Source organism: Meriones unguiculatus, chromosome 4, assembly GCF_030254825.1.
Source record: "Meriones unguiculatus strain TT.TT164.6M chromosome 4, Bangor_MerUng_6.1, whole genome shotgun sequence".
In the NCBI taxonomy this organism is placed as follows: domain Eukaryota; kingdom Metazoa; phylum Chordata; class Mammalia; order Rodentia; family Muridae; genus Meriones; species Meriones unguiculatus.
Window position 1 is genome coordinate 76,729,930 of NC_083352.1, and position 20,211 is coordinate 76,750,140.

A 20,211-nucleotide genomic window follows, 5' to 3' on the forward strand; every position below is an offset into this window, starting at 1 on the left:
CTCCATGTTTTCTTGCTTCCTTCCTTCCTTGATTCCTTCCGTTCTTCCTCCCCGACAAAGTCTCATGTAGCCCAGGTTTGCCTCAAACTAGCTATGTAGCCAAAGATGCCTTCCCTTCCTGGCAGTCTCATAATAGCCCAGACTGGCCTCCAATTTGCTATGTAGCTATGTAGCCTTGGATTTGTTTTTTAGGCATGGAGGTTTGAGGAAAGGTCCCACCAAAGCCAATTGCAAGCAAGGTGCACCTGCAAGCAAGGTACACCTGCAAACAAGGTGCACCTGGAAGCTTCTGTGTAACCCTGGCTCTCCTGAAGCTCTTGCTATGTAGACCAAGCTGTCCTCAAACTACAGAGATCTTCCTGTCTCTGCCTTCTGAATTCTGGGATCAAAGGTGTGCACCACCATGTCTGGCTAACCTTGAAGACATTCTGCCTGTATCTCCAAAGTGCTAGGATTAGAGGCATGCACCATCATGCCTAGTTTTTGCAGTGCTGTGGTTGAAACCCTATGACCTGTGTATGTTAGGCATGTATACTACCAGCTGAGCTACAGCCTCAACCCCCTCTATCCCCCCTTTAAAAATGATTTATTTATTTATTATGTATACAGTGTTCTGCCTGCTTGTACACCTGCATGTCAGAAGACGGCACCAGACCTCATTATAAATGGTTGTGAGCCACCATGTGGTTGATGGAAATTGAACTCAGGATCTTTGGAAGAGCAGCCCGTGCTCTTAAACTCTGAGCCATCTCGCTAGCCCCTCCATTCCCTTTTTTACAACGGCTGACAATTTTGAAAATGCTTCCATTGAGTCCTCCATTTCAGCTGAGTTTTTATTTGTTCAGAGTTCTGGAGGTGGGAACATGCTTGGAAGTTACTATTATTGATAGATCTTCACCCACAAGTGGACAGACAGAAACCCTCAGGCCCAACCCCAAGGACCCCATCAAAGCCAACTGCATGCAAGGTGCACCCGGAAGCAGGTGCACCCGAAAGCAAGGTGCACCTGCAGGTGTTTGGGTCTTATGCACCTGGGCTTGGGTGACGCCTTCAAGCCACACAAGAGGAAAACACAGGATATGGAACCTTCTCACTCAGCACAGGAAACACCAGGTCGCTAGCATGCTTGGAGCTCCCTTGGGTTCTCACAGAACCCTAAAAGAAATGCTGACAGTGGAAAATGAACTCAGGCCTCATCCCAGCTGCTGTGCGAGGCTCAAAGCTGCTTGGCAAGACGTCAATGCCTATGTTCAGTTTCGGGGACAGAGGAGAGGTGACTAACCCTCTGTGTTATTGCGGTGGTGTCTCTGGATGGAAAACCTGGTGCCCACTGCCTTGGCACCTGCAGAAGTCCGGTTTCTCTTGGCATCCAGGTTTCGGATGTGCCTCTGAACCCACAGCAACTTGGGGTCACTACAGATCTTATGGCCTTTCTTGGTGATGAAGCTGTGGGGAAGAATGGCAAGGGTTTTAGTTTGAGGTCTGGCAGGGTCCTGGAACTAACTTTTCCTTCATGAGGAAGTGAACTTGGGGGACCAGGAATCTCAGCTGCTCACCCTTGGGGCTAGGAATCTCAGGATATGAGGCTTTTCTCTGCGCACTGGGGGAGGGAGGACGGTGAAGTGTGGGGTGCCACACTCATTCTGTGACCTCCCTGTAGAGAGGAGTCCTGCCTTTGAGTTACAGTGCTGGATATGAAGAGCTATGTCAGCAGGGAAGATGAGCAGAGCAGACAGCTCGTGGGTAAAATGTTTGCCTTGCAAGGTGGGGATTCAAGTTCAATCCTCAGAATCTGCTTTTTAAAAAAAAAAAAAAATCTAGGCACGGCCAGGTGTTGGTGGTGTGAACTTTTGATTCCAGCACTCCGGAGGCAGAGGCAGGTGGATCTGCAAGAGTTCAAGGTCTATAGAGCTAGTTCCAAGGTAGCCAGGGCTACACAGGGAAACCCTGGCTTGAAAAAGCAGCCAACCAACTAAATATAGAATCCAGGTATGGTGATGGCTGCTTTTAATCCCAGTACTGGGGAGGCAGATCCGTGGGGCTTGCCAGCCAGCTAGCTAGACTAGTTGGTGAGTTCTCTGGTGAGAAAGCCAGAGAAAGCTTGCTATCCTGAGTTCTATTTACAGGACCCACAGGGTGGAAAAAGAGAGCCCAATTCCTCAAGTTGTCCTCTGATCCCCACACATGTACATGCATGCGTGAGCATGCGCACGAACACACACTAAATTTAAAATGTTTTTTTAAGACCGTTATACTGAAGGAGGTGCATGGCACACTTGATGACACCCAAGACTGCCCTGTGTTCTCCACAGATATACATGCAAACATGTACAAAACACACAACAGCATTTTAAAAGGCAGACATCACCATCTCCTCACACTAAGCATGGAACATGGCTACAGGGTGTGCTGAAGCTGAAAGGGGAGCCTGGGATGTGCCCTTCCATGCCAGCTTTCAGGACCGATCTGATGCCAGTCACTCCCTGTGCACTGTTGCCTGAGACACAAGTTCATGCTTGCTACCCCAAGTGAAGGGGTGGCTCTGAAGCTATGTGGAGTCTAGAGGCCACTGGTCTTTCTGAGTCTCAACTGCCTTCAGTAAAATGGAAAAAGTTATCTGTTCTTTATATGATTGTTTTTGTTTTTCCATGCTGGGGATGAAACTCAGCACTTTGTGCATGTTAGGAAAATACTTTATTGCTGAGCCACACCCCTATCCCTCACAGGGGGATTCCAAGCAGTCTTATGGACTGTTGAGAAGATTAGTTAGGCTAATGTCATATCATGTATTTCCCTCCATGAACAATGCCTTGCTTACATTTGGTGCTTGGCGGATGTTCTCAGCCTCTTGAGTGTTGGAATTAGTGGTCTATATGATCATGTCCTGGTTGTCATGTGATGCTGGGAATGGAATCTCAGGCTTCATGTATTCTGAACAAACACTCTATCAGCTGGCCTACCTCATTGCCCTGCTTCCCACTTAGTCTTATGGGTGAGGAAGCTGAAGTCCAGAGAGGTCTAGCATCCTTTTCCAAGATGCACAGAGATGCACTTCCTAGGGGACTCTAGAGGTTCTTGGGTTAGATACTCACATCACTCCTGCCTTGGGACAGACACTGCCATTGGCCAACTGGTAGCTAACCACTCGGTTTTCTGGAATTTTCTTGGAAATAAAGGAGATGCAGCAAGAAGAGGGAATGGTCACAGAGTCTAAAAGAAGAGAGAGAGGAGCTGTGTCAGCATCCAGCCTGCCATAGGCTCTTTCTCAGCTGCAGACACTGAGCATGTTCTATGCCAGGCCAGTTAGAGCCTCCCCCGCCCCAGGCTTCTCACTTCCCTCACTCTCCATCGGGCTGAACCAGCCATGCCCTTAAAAGCTGCCAGCAGCCCCAGGCTGGGTCCAGAAGTCTCACCTGTGAGGAAGACACAGCACGTGCAGGCTACCAGGAGAAGGCTGGCAATGATGGTGGTGGGGCCTGCCATGTCCTGGAGATCAGACACAGCTCAGAGCTCAACTGTGGAGTGCAGAAAAAAGGCCGAGGCATATGAGAATGCTTCCTTCAGGACACCCCAACCTCCGTTCCATTGGCCTTTATATGGGCAGCTCAGGAGTTGCAGGCACTGGTGTTTCCCTTCTCCTTCTCCCTCTCCCCCACTGATTTCCTCGAAAATCATGAAGCCTTCTGTGGTCCAAAAGGGGGAAGTTGTCAGTTTCTTGTCCAGCTGAATCAGGATTATTTTGGGGCTCTGGCAAGACCTGAGGAAGGATTCTCATCCTGCCTAGGCCAAGGCTGAGGGCATATGCATCAGATGACTTGGCTCTGCTGCTTATTGTGTGGAATCCTGGGTAAGTTATTTACTTGAGTCTCGGTTTTTGTAGATGCACAATGGGTAAGGTCCTCCTTATCTGCCTTTCTTCCAGCCAGCCATTCATCCATTAATCCAACTGTCCTTCCATGCATCTGTCTACTTGTTCATCCACCCATCCATTGATCTACCTGTTCATCTATCCATCCATCCACCCATCCACTGATCTACCTGTTCATTTATCCATCCATCCACCCATCCATTGATCTACCTGTTCATCTATCCATCCATCCACCCATCCATTGATCTACCTGTTCATCTATCCATCCATTGATTTACCTGTCCACCCTTCTATCCATCCATTCATCCATTGATCTACCTGTCCATCCATCTATCCATTCATTCACCCATCCATCTGCCTGTTCATCTGTCCATCCATTCATCCATCCATTGTTCTATCTATCTATCTATCTATCTATCTATCTATCTATCTATCCATCCATTTATTGATCTACCTGTCCATCCATCCATTCTTCACTCTACTTGCCTATCCATCTATCCATCTAAAGGAGACTTAAAGGGGCAAAATCAGGCTCCATGAGGTGGTGGCATGTTCTCACAAGACACTGGGCGAAGAAATGGTGAGAAGACACAGTGGTAGATACCTAAACAGGACTGGTAATGATGAGGAGAGAACCCTGGGACCCTACAAAATACCCAAGCCAGTGTCCATTTAAGGACTTTGAACCTTAGGGCCCTTCACAATCTGAAAAGATAAAGTGGTTAGTTTCTTTCTCTGTGGCTTGGTTTTCTGTCTTTCCCAGAAGTTCAGTTCTTTGTCCATGTGGGTAACCAAACGTGTCAATCTTCTAGACCCATCTGTCATCCACATCTATTTATCCATCCATTCATCTACTGGTCCATCAGTCTATCCATTTATTCACCTACCCATCTACCCAGGCATTCATTCACCTATTCATTCATTCATCAAAAAAAAATTTAAAGCATGTGTTACGGTGGACTGGTCTATAGAAATAAATGTTTCATTTCTATGCCTATCAAGTCCCTAATCTTGTGTCCAGCATTTTTAGAATATAAAATAGATCAACTCTGAACCAGACATCTCAGAGACTGGTGCTCAGAAGGACTAGAACTAGGGTAGTCACCAGAAAGCCGGGAGGTGGAGGCCCAGATGAAGGTAAGACTGACATCAAGGAATCCAGATAGACTCAGACTCATTGCACATCCTTCAACCTCATCCCCTTTTCCGTTTCTCTTTCTTTTCTTTTCTTTCTTTCTTTCTTTCTTTCTTCCTTCCTTCCTTCCTTCCTTCCTTCCTTCCTTCCTTTCTTTCTTTCTTTCTTTCTTTCTTTCTTTTGAGACAGGACCTCATGCATCCCAGGATGACCTTGAATGTCTGATTCTTCTGCCTCCCCTTCCTCTGTGCTCAAACTACAGGTGTCTACCACCATGCCTTGTTTTCTAACCATTCTGCGAATCAAACCCAAGCACTCTGCCAACTGAGCCACATCTCTGGGGATCCTACATCCCTTCATGGCCTTTCACTAGAGAGTGAAAAATAGTCAATGCTTCACTGCCTTCACACTCACCTGCCTTAGCCTATCTCATCAGCCAGCAGTGGGAATTCTCATCTGGCACAACAAATGTGCCATAAGTGCTGGAAACTGAACTGGGGTCCTCTGGAAGAGCCTCCAACTCTGTTACATGCTGAGCCATCTCTCCAGTCTAGGCTTCAAATAAATTATTACATTTACTTGGACAGTGATTTAGTTAGATGTGTGTTTGCTACAGTGTATGTGTGGAGGTCTGAGGATAACTTGCAGGAATCAGTTCTCTCCTTCCGCCGTGTGGATCCTGGGGATGGAGTCAGGTCGTCAGGCTTGTCAGCAAGCACTTTTATCCCCTGAGCCATCTGACCAGCCCTGATGCAAGGGCTTTTCATCCTTGCAGTTTTCTAAAACTTTCTTTTACTTTCCTTATTTTTAATTAAGAAAGTTAATTTTAGGATTTGTGTGTGTATGCATCTTAAAACTTTTATATTTCTTTTTTGGATAGGAAAAACAGTTTATTAACTACATTACAAGCAATGAGTGGGCAGGCAGTAACTAGAGTTCCTACAATCTGTTTTGACTGTCACCTTTTTATCAGTGTATCTTATGTGACGTGTGTGCAGTGTGTGTGCATGAACATGTGAATGCGTTCAAGTGAGTGCACATGGGTGTGGGAGCCAGAGACGGTGATGCTGGGTATTTTCTCTCCACATTTATTTATTTAGATTTTATTTTCATTTTAAAGTGTGTGTGTGTGTGTGTGTGTGTGTGAAAGTACAGGTACCATGAGAGACCAGAAGAGGGCGTCAGCTTGCCTGGAGGAGGAGTTGTAGATGGTTATGATGGCTTGGAAACTGGGAACTAAACTAGAATCCTCTGCAAGAGCCGTAGGCACTCTTCACAACTGAACCATCTCTTCTCAGTCCACCTCAGTTTTTGAAACAGGATCTCTCATAGACCCTGGATTGACTTAGTTGACTGGGTGGCCAATGAACTTCAGGAATCACCTTTCTCTGTCTGCTCCAGGGCTGGGCTTATAAGGCCACACTGCTAAAGCCCAGCTTAAAAAATAACACATTCACTGATTTATGCATTTGTCAGGGGACAGGGAATCTGTGTGCTGTAATGCACATGTGGAGGCCAGAGAATAATCCTGTGGGACCAGTTCTCTCTTTCTGCCTTTGCCTAGGTTCTGGGGGTGAAACTCAGGTACTCATGCTTGGACAGCAAGTGCTTAACCACTGAGCCATCTCCCAGTTTTCCCCATTATTGCATTTTATTTCTAGGGTCCACCCTAGCCTTTGCTGCCTAGCAATTCTGAGGGGCAAGTCCATTGTCACTCTGGGTCTTGGTGCAGTAACACATGGCAGAAAGAGGAAGTGGAAAAACCGTGTCTATCCGGAGAGAGAAGTACATGGCAGGACAGGGCAGGGATGAGCAGGGCCTAATGTTGTAACTTAAGTGGCTTAGCAAAAGGTCATCAGTGGGAGGGCTTGGTGTGGGTGTTGCATCCCAGAGATAACACCTTTAGGGGTTTTCCAAGGCCTTAAAATGCCACCCACTCCATCTTTATAGTCTATCTAGAGGATTAGGTTGGGGTTCCCAACCCTGTTTGTTGTTGTGTTGTTGTTCAGTTGGTTGGGGTTTTTTTTATTTTGTTTTTTGTGGCGGTATGTGTGTGTGGTGTGCATATGGGTATGCTTTGGACCTGTGTGTGTGTACACATATGCATGCATGTGTGTGCGCCTTTGGAGGCTAGAGGTTGATAGTATCTTCCTCAGTCACTCTCCACCTTTTCTAATGTGGCAGGGCTCCTCACTGTTTCCAGAACCCACTGGTTCAACTATTCTAGCTAGCCAACCTGCCTCAGGGACTCCAAATGCTAGGACTGTAGATGGACCACCACTCCACACATCATAGGCGTGAATGCTGGGGATTTGAACTCAAGTCCTCCTGCTTGCACATGCATTGAAGGCTCCTACAGCCATAGTTTACAAGTAGAAAATGGGGCTCCTATGAAGGGAGATGAACAAGGCCAGCAATCCTGGGACCCCATGAGAACATGTATCCTTTTTCTTGCAGGTCTGTGATGTGAAAGGCAGAGGAGGAGAGTTTAAAGAAAGAATGAGAAGCAGGGCCTGGTGGCACATGCCTGTAATCCTAGCAGAGAGACTGAAAGTTCAAAGCTAGCCTGGGCTTCATGGAGGGGTACAGTTCAGCCAGGGCTGTTTAGTGAGAGAGTGAAAGAGTGCAGGGGAAAGAGGAGGGAATGGGAGAGAGGAGAGGAAGTGAGGGAAAGGGAAAAGAGCAGAAAGAGGAGAGAGAGAAAGGAGGGGGAAGAGAGGAGAGCAGAGCTGGAAGCCTGGTGTGCTGTGTCCCAGAGCCTGAGGCAGGAGTTCCAGCAAAGGGAAGAGACACTGAAAGAGAAAGAAGCAGCAGGTGTCAAGAAGGCAACGAACACCCCGGGAGAAGCTTCTAGAAGGAGGATGGGCAGGAGGCACGTGGCAAAGGAAGCACTGGGAGGAAGCAGCTCTTGACCCCAGCTCCAGCTCAGACTTCCCACTTCTGTGAGTCTGGGTGCTGCTCTGACTCAGTGTGAAACACTATATCTCACAGGTGACAAAAGAATGGACACTGTAGCACTGAACCTAAAACATGCCCTGTTTTGTCAGCCGAAACTGAAGCCTGTTTTTAAGTTAATTCTCAGATTTCTAGCATTTATTTTGCTTTATGTTTGCTTTTGTTTTGTTAGTTTTCTTTTTTCTTTTTCTAATATAATTCTTGAAATGTCAGCTGCATCGTTTGGAATTTTTAAAAAATTTGTTTGCTTTTAGAGTGTGTTCATGTGTGCGTGTGTGTTTGTGTGTGTGTGTGTACTCATGTACCATAGAGAATGTGTGGTGGTCAGAAGACACCTCTGGGGCTACATGTGTGTGCTACCACACTACTTAAGATGACAGTTTGCACAGATGCTTCTAGATTTCTCTAAGGTCAGATATGAGTTGAGCTGGGTCTGTTAGTGCAGGCCTGTCATCCCCGCAGCTTGAGAAGCTGAGGCAGAAGGATCACACACAAGGTCCAGGCCAACATCATGCTACACAGTGAGTTCAAGGCCAGCCTGGGCAACTGAGTGTGATCCTGTCCTTAAATGAGAAAAGAGGGCAGGGTGTACCTCAAACCCCAAGCACCTGCCTAGAATCCCCCAGTGAGGGGCTGGCTTAGTGATATATTACTTGCCTAGCATGTACATGAAACTGTACTGAAGAAACAAGAGGGGAGGGGGGAAATAAATTAGTCCAAAATATCTCAGAACCTATGTATGTCCCAGAAAGAGAATTCTTGACATCACCTGACAGAAGCAACATAAGAGAAGAAAAAATTATTTTGGGTCATGGCTTCCAGTAATTTAAGTCCATCATGGTAAGGAAGGCATGGGGGCAGGAAGGCATGGGGTAAGGAAGGCAGGAGAGGCCCAGGCCATGTTGACATGTTGACAGGGGCCAGACCAGAGCCTTCAGGATCCACCTTTAATGACCCACCAGCTGAAGGGAGGGGAGACTCCATGCCAGAGAGTTCACATCCTCCCCAGATCAGAGCCACCAGCAAGGGCACAAATGTTCAAACACATGAGTCCTTGGGGACCATTTCAGATTCAAACCACAGCTATGGCAGCTGTAATGCCACAAAAGCAGAACATAATGTAATGCACATTATATTTTCATTGTCACGTGCTGTTTGAGCTCACTGAAAAGCTACTCTAGAGGCAGGGCTTCCCTTCCCACATCTCAGCCCCAAGCACTTTTGTTTCAGTGTCCTGTGAGACCCCATGCCTGGGCATCAGCTGCCAACCCCACCACCACCAGCTCTGTGACAGGGAGGAAAGAGAGTTGGCAACACTGTGGCCTTGAGGACAGCTTCAAGGTGACCCATTTCTAAGGGAGGTCACTAGTGTTCACACCATGATACAAAAGTGCTGGTGGTGGGAGACAACAGAATCTGGAAGTTCAAGGCTGGAGAGATGGCTCAGAGGTTAAGAACACTTTCTGTTCTTCCAGAAGTCCTGAGTTCAATTCCCAGCAGTCACAGGGTGGCTCACAACCATCTATAATGAGATCTGGTGCTCTCTTCTGGCCTGCAGGCACACATGCAGGCAGAATACTATTTGCATAATAAATAAATCTTTTTTTAAAAATCTTGAAGGTCAGCCACGAAAATAAAGTTCCGTGGGAAGCTCCAGCTGACTGTCTCAGCTTCCCCAATAAGATGCTGAGAGATGGCTCAGAGGCTAGGAGTACTGGCTACTCTTCTAGAGGATTCAGGTTCAATCCCTGGCACCCACACAGCAGATTACAACTGACTCTAATTCCAGTTCTAGGGGGATGCAATGGATCCAGATCTCCTCTAGATTCTGTGGGCACTAGGCATGTACACATCTCTTTGTAATTCTAAATTATTGACTATGTGTCCCATGCATAAGGCCAGAAGAGAGCATCAGATCCCCTGAAGTTGGAGTTGTAGGAGCTCGTGAGCCACCATGCGAGTGAGGAGAGAGGAACTCTGTTCCTCAGCAAAAATGGCACATACTCTGAACCACTGAGCCATTTCCCCAGTTCCTTTATTTGGAAACCTCACTTGATGGGAGGCTCTGCTCTTCCCTGGACTCTTGCTCAGAAACTCCAGGCCACTGCCTCAATCAGGTTCCCCAGTTGGTTTCTGCTGGATATTTTAAGCACCTGCTTTGATAGTTTGCATTTTCTCTTTCTCTTTTCTTATGCTTTTACTTCCACTTGCTATATAACTACATAAACTCACTCATTCAAAGCCAAGTATGGCCATCATAGACATTTCAGAACACACAGGCTAGGGCTCTTAGTATGAGGGGGGTGTAGGGTTGGAGCCAAGCCCTGGTTGCCTAGGAAACTGAACTTAGAAGCTCATCTCCATTCATCAGCGCTGTTATCAATGGAAGGAAAGGGCGGCCTGCTGCAGTCAGAAAGGGTAGCGCTCACGTGTGGAATGAGCTGGGAAAGTCTCCCACAAGCCAGACTCAGCCTTGATCTTATGGCAACCACTCACAGTTTGGAGTAGGTTAATGAGACCGGAGCTGTGATCTGGTAACATGGTGGCAGTGAAGGGAAGGAGCTGGGGCCTGAGTGGCTGGCTGAAGCAACTTGAGGGAGAAAATGTGGCTGCTCCAGGGGCTTACAGCCCATTGTGGCAGGGTCAGTAGGTGGCAGGAAGGTCCTATTGCCAACCTTGCTGATGTCCAGGGGGCCTAGACTTGGATGGGAACGAGAAAAGGCCCAGGTGCGTTCTCTAGAGCAGAGGTTCCCAAGCTGTGTGTCATGACCCTTTCTGTGGCTAAATGACCCTTTCACAGGGGTCGCCTAAGACCACCAGAAAACACAGATATCTACATTGTAACAGTAGCAAAATTACAGTTCTGAAAGAGCAAGGAAAACAACTTTATGGTTGGGGGTCACTGCAACATAAAGAACCATATTAAAGGGTCCCAGAATTAGGAAGGTTGAGAAGTACTGTTCTAGAGGGACTATGCCTTTGAAATACATAGAGAAGAGGGAGGTGGAAAATTTGAGATGCCCTGCTCAGGACCCCATTCAATCTGCTGAGGTTAGCATCTGTTCCCAGATGCTAACACTTTCCCAACTCAAACGCAACAGTGTTGAGAAACAAGACCTCTGGCTGGGGGTGGCTTACTGGATGAGGGCACAGGCGTGAACGCCAGTGCCACATATGGCTGTGCAGCATGAGAACCCAGCTCCTGGGGGCAGTCACAGGGAGGCAGGGGGACCACCAGCACTTACTGGCCAGCTAGCCTAGATAACGAACAGTGAGCTCAGGTTCAGTGAGGTCCCGTTTCAAGGGAATAAACCAAAGAGTGATGGGACATTTGACTTCCTCCTCTAGTGTGTGTATATATATATATATATCCCCACAAACACACACACACACACTGTGATAGTTGGCGTAACTGTCATGTCAGCTTGCCACAGTGTTGAATTGCCTGGGAAAGGTCTCATTGAGAGACTTTTTTTTTTTTTTAGATGGGGTTTCTCTGTGTAGCCTTGGCTGTCCTGGACTCGATTTGTAGATTAGGCTGGCCTCACACTCATAGATATCTGCCTGCCTCTGCCCCCCAAATGCTGGGAATACAGGCGTGTGCCACCAGGCCCGACCTGTGAGGATTTTCTTAACTGTCCTAACTGACATGAGAAGACAGCCTGGAAAGTGGAGACACTATTCTTTTGTTTTGGGCCTTGGGCATGGAGGCAGCCCCAAGCACCTGTGCTTGCACTGTTCCCGGCTTCTGACACTGGAGGTGATGTGACCAGTAGCCTTCAGTTCTGGCTGCCTGGACTTCGCTGCTGTGATGGACTGGAACCTGGAATTGTCAGGCAGTAAGTCCTTTTCCTCCGAGGCGCTGTTTGTTGATATATTTGTCCTAGCCACAGAAACGAAAATAAGCATGTGCAACAACAGGAATGCATACTCCCCCCTCCCTCTCTCTCTCACCACAGAGAAAACACACAAGTGGGGGAGGGTAAAAGAGATGGGACCTTACTGGTCATCAAGTGCTGAGAGCTCTGCCCTCAGTAGCAGAGGAGTACTGCTGTGGGAGAGGGCTTGTGATAGAGGAAGGAGCTGGGACTGAGGAGATGGTTCAGCAGTTAAAACGCTTGCCTCACAAGGATGAAGACTCAAGTGCAGTCCCAAGAACCTATGTTTAAATAAACAAACAAAAGAGCCAGATTGCTGGGCATGGTAGCACACGCCTTTAGTCCCAGCACTCAGGAGGCAGCACTCAGGCGGATCTCTGAGCTCAAGACCAATTTGGTCTACAAAGAAATTTATAGACCAGCTAGAACCACAATAGTGAGACCATGTCTAAAAAATAAAAATAAGGCAGGTGTGGTGGTGTATAGTAGTAGCCCCAGAGCCCCCAGAAACAGGGAGGCAGGAGGCGCTCTAGAGCCTGCTGGACAGCTAGCCTAGGATACACGGTGAGCTCCAGGTAATGAGAGAGCTCGTCTCAGAAACAAGCAAACAAATAAGTGAGAGCTATGATGGCCCCTGAGGCATGACAGCTGAGGTTTCTACTCCCTTTCTCTTCCCCTTCTGCCTTTCTTTATATGATACAGCAAGAAGATCCTTCTGAAACGTCCCTTGACCTTGGGCTTTCCCGGCTCTTGAACTGCAAGAAGTAAATTCCTTTTCTTTATTAATCCAAGCCAGGCGTGATGACTCACTCCTGTAAGCCCAGCAGTCAGGGCAGGAGGATTGATCAGAGTCTGAGGTCAGCTTGGGTTAGAGAGTGAATTCCAGACCAACCCAGGCTACAGTGTGACACTGTCTCTACAAGAAAATGGAGAGATGAGATAGCTCAGTGTTTACTGCCTTTACAGAGGACCAGAGTTCAGTTCCCAGTTCCTACATTGATTGGCTCACAACCGTCTACAACTGCAGCTCCTGGGCTTCTGACTCCCTCTTCTGGCCTCTATGGGTACTGCATTCATGTGCACATACACATATAACAGAAAATTTGAAAAAACATTATCTAGTCTGTGCCATTCAGTTACATCGACACAAAACAGACTAAGACATTGTTATGCTGCTGTTTACAAATACTTGAGACTAGAGAAATGGCTCCGCAGTTAAGAACACTGTCCAGACATCCTGAGTTCAATTCCCAGGAACCACATGGTGACTCACAACCACCTGTACAGGGATCTGATGCCCTCTTCTGGCAGACAGGTGTGCATGCAAATAGAGCACTCATCTACATAAAATAAATAAATAATCTTTAAAAAAAATACCTGAGAGGAAACATTTAAAGAAGAAAAGGTTGTGGGATGTGGTGGCTAATGCCTTTAATCCCAGCACTAGAAAGGCAAAGGCAAATATATCTCTGTGAGTTCAAAGACACCCTGGTTTACATAGTGAGTTCCAAGACAGTCAGAGTTATATATTGAGACCTTGTCTCGAACCCCACCCCCCAAATAAAGAAGGAAGGCTTATTTCACTTACAGATACAGTGGTTTCGGTTGATCCCAGAGTTTAGGTCTGAGGTGAGGCTGAAAATCACAGCTGAGGAACCATGTGATGGAGCAAGGCTGCTCACCTCATGGTAGCCAGGAAGTAGAGGAGAACAGGAAGGGGTGAGGCCACATGCTGCTGAGTGACAGACCCCCAGGAACTTACTTTCTCCAAGCAGGCCTTTTGTTCCACAGTTCACCTCTTCCTATATAGTCTACTGGAACCTTTTTTGTTTTTGTTTTTTGAGGGTTTTTGGTTTGGTTTTGTTTTATTCAGGACAGGTTCTCACTATGTAGCTCTGGCTAGTCTGGAACTCACTCTGTAGACCTGTGCTCTCAAACTCACAGAGATCCACCTCCCTCTGCTTCCCAAGTGCTGGAATTAAAGGCGTGCAACACTACCCCCAGCTTTAAGCTTTCTTTTAAACATCTGTTTATTTAGTTAGTCATTTTGTGTTGGTGTTCATTCACACATTCCATAGTATGCACGTTGAAGTCAGAGGATAACTTGTGTCAGTTCTCTCCTTCCACCACGTGGTTCGGGCTCATAAGCAAGCAGCTGCTGAGCCACCTTGATGACCCCGCTACTCAACAATTGGTCCATCGGTGGATGGCTCTACATCTAAGCTACATCCCCAGTCCTCCATTTCCGTGATGTTAGGGGCAGGCGTTGGGAAGCCGTTTGATGGGCACAGAGTTCTTTTGCAAAATGCAAACATTCTAGAGAGTTAGAGGATCTGTTGTTATTCAATAATATGAGGGTGTTGAGCCTGCTGAGCTGGGTTTGAAGGTGAGCCTACGTGGGGTTTGGTTTGGGTACTATGATTAAACAAGAATGGAAAAATAACAAGTGCCGTCAAGTAACTGGGAAGTTCCATTCTTCGCCTGCGGAATAAAAATGTCATGACCGCTATGGGAACCTTAACAGTTCCTCAAGTTAAGCATAGAGTAATGCTATGACTCAGCAGTCTTGCTCCAATTGTATACCCAAGCAAATAAAAACAACCGAATTCACACAAAAACTTGTGCCCTAATATTCATAGCTGCATTTTCATAATTGCTAAAAGGGGAATGGGGAAAACTGTGCAATATTTATGCAGTGGGATATTATTCAGCTGCAAAAAGGAATAAGGTGCTGGGAGACGCTGCCCTCAACTTCCCCTGTTAGAAAGAGTCCTTTTTGTTGGGGGCAATAGTGCTGGGGGACTGAGAACATCACACTGAATGACAAAAGTCAGGCATGAAAGCCGCACTATTCCATTTGTAAGATGTGACTGGATTAGTCACTTCTCAGTCTTTTGGCTAAGGTCAAGTGAAGAAATAAAACAGGAAAATCCATAGGGATGAACAGTTGCCAAGTCCTGGGAGTTGGGGGGATTGGACGCAGGGTTTCTTCTTAGGGGTGATGGGATGTTCTGGAATTAGACTATGGTTATAATATGTTCACTATTTGTGACTAATGCACTCAGTATACACTATTTTATCTTTCAATATTTTTCTTTTTATTATTCATTTATTTATTTATTTAGTATGTGTGTGCGCTCAAGTGAGCATGGGTGCACTGTGGGGAGGGGAAAGCCAATGCCTGCCATGCCACAGGTGTGGAGGTCAGAGGACAATTTGCAGAAGTCGCTTCTCTCCTCTGAGACAGGTTCTCTCTGTGTAGCCCTCGTTGTCCTGGAACTCATTCTATAGAGCAAGCTGGCCTCAAACCCACAGAGATCCACCTGCCTCCCGAGGGCTTCTCAGTTCTCTCTTTCTACCATGTGGAGCTAAAGGACTGAATAAAGGTTCTCAGGCTTGGTGGCAAGAGCCTTTACCTGCTGAGCCATCTTGCTGCTTCAACTTACCCTTTTAGAAAGTCCTTTCTAGGGCTGGAGAGATGGCTCAGTGGTTAAGAGCACTGTCTGCTATTCTTAAGGAATTCAGTTCCCAGCACCCACATGGCAGCTCACAACTGTCTGTAACTCCAGGCCTGACACCCTCACACCAATGCATATTTAAAAGAAAAAAAAATAAATTAGGAAGTCCTTTCTGTTGGTGGCAGTGTGTTTGAGGTTGAACCCAGGGCAATTCTCCATCACCACACCTCTAACTACACCCTTCAATTTATACTGTAAAAGGGATGAAAGAGTGAATTCTATGTTTGTGTATTTTTATTGTCATTAGAAAAAGACAGAAAAGACAGGATGCTAGGGTTAATTGTTTGTTTGTTTGGTTTGGTTTTTCAACACAGGGGTTTCTCTGTGTGTAGCCTTGGCTGGCCTGGAACTCACTCAGTAAACCAGGCTGGCCTGGAACTCAGAATCAGCCTTGATTCTGCCTCCCAAGAGCCAGGAGAGCTGGAATCAAAGGCATGCAATAACACTGCCTGGTGCTAAGGTTTTAAACAAATATTTATGTAAATAGCTGGGCCTTAAGGCTTTATTCAGGCCACACCCAAAGCCAAAGACCTGATCTGTCCCCCAAGGTGGCACAGATTCCACCCAGCAGTCTGCTTTATCAGATTGGAACCTGGCATGACCCAGGAAGGTGGGGAGTATGGGGATTTCCCCTCATCTTCCCCCAAGTCCAATCAGGGGCCCTGGCAGAGGAGGAAACTTCTAGCAAAAGATAGTGTAGCAGAGCCCTTAGAAAGCCAGCTCCAGTCACCACCTGCCCCACCCGTCTCCCTCTCTCCTGCCCCCTCTCTCTTTCTCTCTGTTTTCTGAGATGGAGTTTCTATATGCCGTCCAGTTTATGATCCACCTGCCTCTGCCTCCTGATTGCTAGCACTACAAGAATACCAGTATCCGATCTAGACCTGTTCTTTTGAGTCCCTTGTGGTCTTCTTTGGGCCTCAGGGCCCTTTTATTCTCTCTGGCCAATCTTATACCAAACCCCACTCCATGAAAGGAAATGAAGGTAGAGTGTGTCTCAGTGGTAAAGCACCTGCCTAGAATCCCCCAGTGAGGGGCTGGGGGTGTGTGTGGCTAAATAGTAGAGGACCTGCCTAGAATTCTCATAAGATGCAGGGAGATAATGATTTCCAGGCCCAAATATGTTAGAGTTCCAAGCCAGTCTGGGTTTTGACTCAAAAAGTAAAACAAAAGAAAAAATAAAAAGAGAGAAATAGCCATTCCAGCCCTCAGGTGGGAAAAATAGAGGCTGGGATGTCTTTATGTGCTAGAAGGAAAGATTCATAGGAATATGGCACAAAGGCTACAAGAGCTAATTCACAAGAGGAAGCACTGGCCAAATCCAGTTTGTCCAGCAATAGGTCAGAGATGCACTGAATAAAACATAAGTGTTCCTAGATATGCTGACAAATGAAGGAATGGGCAGATGGGTTGAGAATGAAATTCTGTAACTTCTCTAACTGTATACAAATGTTGGAACCCTGGCACCCAGAACTTTAATGTGTGACTTAATTTGCAGGCATACTTTTTGTACAAAATCAAGTTAAAATGTGCCACTTGATGGGCCAAAATGATTGGTGCTCTTTCTTCTCCTTCTTCTTCTTTTTTCTTTTTTTGGTGTGTAGCTCTGGATGTCCTGGAACTTACTCCCAAACTCACAGAGATCCCCCTACCTCTGCCTCCTGTAGTACTGGGACTAAAGGCGTGCTTTACCATTGCCTAGCAATTAGTGCTGTTTTCTGTTTGGTTCATTTGAGATTTGTGTGTTCCTCTGCTTGCTTTTGAGGCAGAATCTCACTAAGTAACCCAGGCTGGTCTCAAATTGAGGATTCTCTTGCCCCAGCATCCCAAGTCCTGGGATTATAGGCATGCACAATTGTGTCCAGGTGAATATTAGTCCTCTACTCACCACTGCTCCTCTCGTTGTGGAGAAGGGAATAGTATCTCTCCTGCTAGGCAGGTGCTCTACTACTAAGCCACACCCCCAGCCCCTCACTGGGGATTCTAGGCAGGTGCTCTGTCACTGAGCCACACCCCAGCCCCTCACTGGGGAATTCTAGGCAAGCACTCCTCTACTGAACTACAGCACGCAACCCAATCACTTGTTTTCTTATTTTAAAAAAGGGAAGTTTAAACACATAGACAGATTCAGACATAAGAGAAAGATGTGAGAACAAGAGGAAAAGAAAAGGTGGTTTACACAGAAGGAGATTGGGCTGGAACAGAGCCATTTCCTCAGACCTTAGAAGAAACCATCCCTTTCCACTCCTCGCTCTCATCCTCTAGCTCTCCTGACTAGGAGAGAGTGTGGGCTGCTTCTGAAGCCACTGAGTCGACAGTCCTGTAAAGCAGCAGCCCAGTGCCTGGCCCAGTGCCTTCCACAGACTTTCAACTGACAAAAGAGAAATGAGTTAGATCTTCAACAGCTGCTCAAACCAGGAGCAGAGATGATGTTTCCTAGTGGGTCACAGTGAGTGTACAGGCTGTAATCCTAGCTCTTGGGAGGCTGAAGCCAGGAATATTGGGGATTCTAGGTCATGCTCTGCTTCAGAGGGAAACACTGTCTCAAAAACAAAGAAATTAAAGCCAGGTGTGGTGGCACATGCCTTTAATCCCAGCATGGGGCGGGGGAGGGGGAGGGTAGTGTTGGGAAACTGAGGCAGGAGGATTTCTGTGAGTTTGACAACAATCTGGGTTACAGAATGACACCACCTCAAAAAAGCCACACTGGGGACAGGGAATATAGCTGGGTTGGCAGATTGTTTGCCTCGCCTGCACGGAGCCCTGGGTCCCCTCCCCAGCACTGCATAAACTCTGTGAGGCATTGCACACCTGTAACTCCAGCACTTAGGAGGTGGAGGCAGAGGATAAGGAGTTTAGAGTCTTCAGCTGCATGCTGAATTTGAGGCCAGGCTGTGATTCGTGTCTCTATCCCCACCCAGCACTCGGGAGGCAGAGGAAGAGGGTGTGGGTCTCTGAGTTTGAGGCCAGCCTAGTCTACAAAATGAATTCCAGGACAGCCAGGGCTACATAGAGAGACCCTGCCTTGAACCCCCTGCAACAAACAAACAAACAAACAAACAAAACAGAAATAAATGGAGGGAAGGAGGGAGAAAGAGAGGGTAGGGTGGTGTGATTGGTTTTTAAGTGGTCTCATGGACGTGAAGGACCAAGGAAGTGTGAGTGAGCCTGTATCTGAAAGCACAACACACTCGTAAACCCAAACCATCCAGCAGAGATCAGTCCTGCCACGGAGGGTGGCAGCCCGTGGGGATCTCAGGCTTCAATCAGCACAGGAAAGGTCCTATCCACCAGTCCCTTTGGTTCCTGTCCCAGCCTTCTCTCCCAAGGTGGGAAAGACACCTGGGCTTCAAGTTAGGGAAAGTCACAGGAAGCCGCTGGGAACATGGACGGGACTGAGGTAGGGAGCACAAAGGAAGGCGGACTGGTGGGGTCACAACAGCTTGTGACATCCTCTTTCCTTGCTATCAAACAGACTGACACACACAGACGGACAGACAGGAAGGCAGATGCACACACACACACACACACACACACACACACACACTCCCTGTATTGGGTACAGGGGGTGGGTCCTGAGAACCACTTACCTTGAGGTGACCCCGTCATACCTTAAACACAAAGTTCAGAAGTGGTCTTCTCCTCAACTGACTCAGATCCAGAGGTACAGGAGAGGGGCTTCCCCGGGAGGGTGCAGAAATCCAGCAGTTTGCAACAACCACCATGCACAGACTTAGATGGGCATGGCGAGCCTGCTCTCACCAGGGGTACATAGTGAGCCACTTTAGAGATGATCTAGCCCACATACCCTGAGTCCAGTCCAGGAAAGGGTGTGGCCCCAGAGAGAGGCGAGGCGGGGAGGAGGCACGGGAGGCTATGGAACATCTTGCCCTTTGGTCATGCTTTGGGAGGATTGTCAAGGGCTCACTCTGAACATGGACAAGAAGCCCAGAGAGCGAGCAAATTTAGTGGTATCTCTAAGCAGCTAGCCTGGCTGGGATACTCAAAGAGACAGCTGCAGCCCCAGGGGACCCTTTGTCCAGTACGATACCATCATTCTGTCTCTCCCTGGAGACCCAAGCAGAACCGTAGAGACATGGAGAGATCAAGTTCAAAGACAGAGAAGGAAAACAACTGTGGAGAGCAAAGCCATCTAGAGACAGGAGAAACGACCTTGAGTGATGGGGAACCAAATCCAAGGAAATGTGCAGCCATCTTGTTAAGTGCACATATCTATATGTGTGTATGCCTGTGTGTACCGGAGTGCATGTGTGTTTCAGGTGCATATGGAAGTCACGGTCAGCCTCAGGAGTCATCAACCTAGTGTTAGTTTTATATTTGTCTGTTGGTTTACTTTGTGTGCAGTCTCTCTCAAATGCATGCCACGGGCATGTGAGGAGGTCAGAGGACAGCCTGCGGGAGTCAGTTTTCTCCTCACACCCTGTGGCTCCCAGGGACGGAAGTCAGGTCATCAGGCTTAGGTGCAAGCAACTTTGCTTGCTCAGCCCGCTCGCTGGCTGTACCTTGTGTTTAGTTTTGTCTCCGTGACGATGGGATTACTAACTCAGCTACACTGGTTGGCCAGTAAGCCCCAGGGACCTCCCTGTCTCCTTCTCCCCAGTGCTGAGATTACAGGTGTGGACTCCGTGGCACCGTAGGCCAGGCCTTTCCACGTGGATTCCGGGATCAAACCCGAGCTCTAGCCTTTGGATGACAAGTGCTTCACAAAGTGAACTGTCTCCACATCCCCACAACATACTCTTGGTAGGTCTCTATCTATGTCAGCACTTCAGGCCTCAGAGGACAGGGAGTCCCAGCCACCCCACAACCCCAGTCCTTCACTTCCCCTCCCTTCTCCTC

At 47.5% G+C, this 20,211-nt stretch overlaps 1 protein-coding gene across 6 annotated transcripts; it reads right to left on the reverse strand.

The window, feature by feature from the left end:
• Positions 1 to 819: 819 nt before the first annotated feature.
• Positions 820 to 19,162, reverse strand: Ccl24 (C-C motif chemokine ligand 24). Of its 6 annotated transcripts, none has more exons than XM_060382204.1 (5): positions 18,963 to 19,161; positions 11,683 to 11,841; positions 3,414 to 3,515; positions 3,093 to 3,210; positions 820 to 1,446 (listed from the first exon to the last, which is right to left on the reverse strand). In XM_060382204.1, the coding sequence occupies exons 3-5, from the start codon at positions 3,481 to 3,483 to the stop codon at positions 1,278 to 1,280; spliced, it is 357 nt and encodes a 118-aa protein (XP_060238187.1). In that variant the 5' UTR covers positions 3,484 to 3,515; positions 11,683 to 11,841; positions 18,963 to 19,161; the 3' UTR covers positions 820 to 1,277. The 6 variants fall into 6 exon arrangements, with proteins under 6 accessions (XP_060238187.1, XP_060238186.1, XP_060238188.1 ...); XM_060382203.1 differs by having other exon boundaries at positions 18,942 to 19,161; XM_060382205.1 differs by lacking the exon at positions 18,963 to 19,161 and adding an exon at positions 11,962 to 12,108.
• Between the last annotated feature and the right edge of the window lie 1,049 nt (positions 19,163 to 20,211).

Excerpts from the sequence above, each read along its gene's own strand:
- Ccl24 (XM_060382207.1), bottom strand. The coding sequence starts at position 3,483 with ATGGCAGGCCCCACCACCATCATTGCCAGCCTTCTCCTGGTAGCCTGC. Across the intron at positions 3,211-3,413 it reads GTGCTGTGTCTTCCTCACAG|ACTCTGTGACCATTCCCTCT; the intron begins GTGAGACTTCTG and ends CTCTTCTTTTAG. Across the intron at positions 1,447-3,092 it reads TGTCCCAAGGCAGGAGTGAT|CTTCATCACCAAGAAAGGCC; the intron begins GTGAGTATCTAA and ends TCTTCCCCACAG.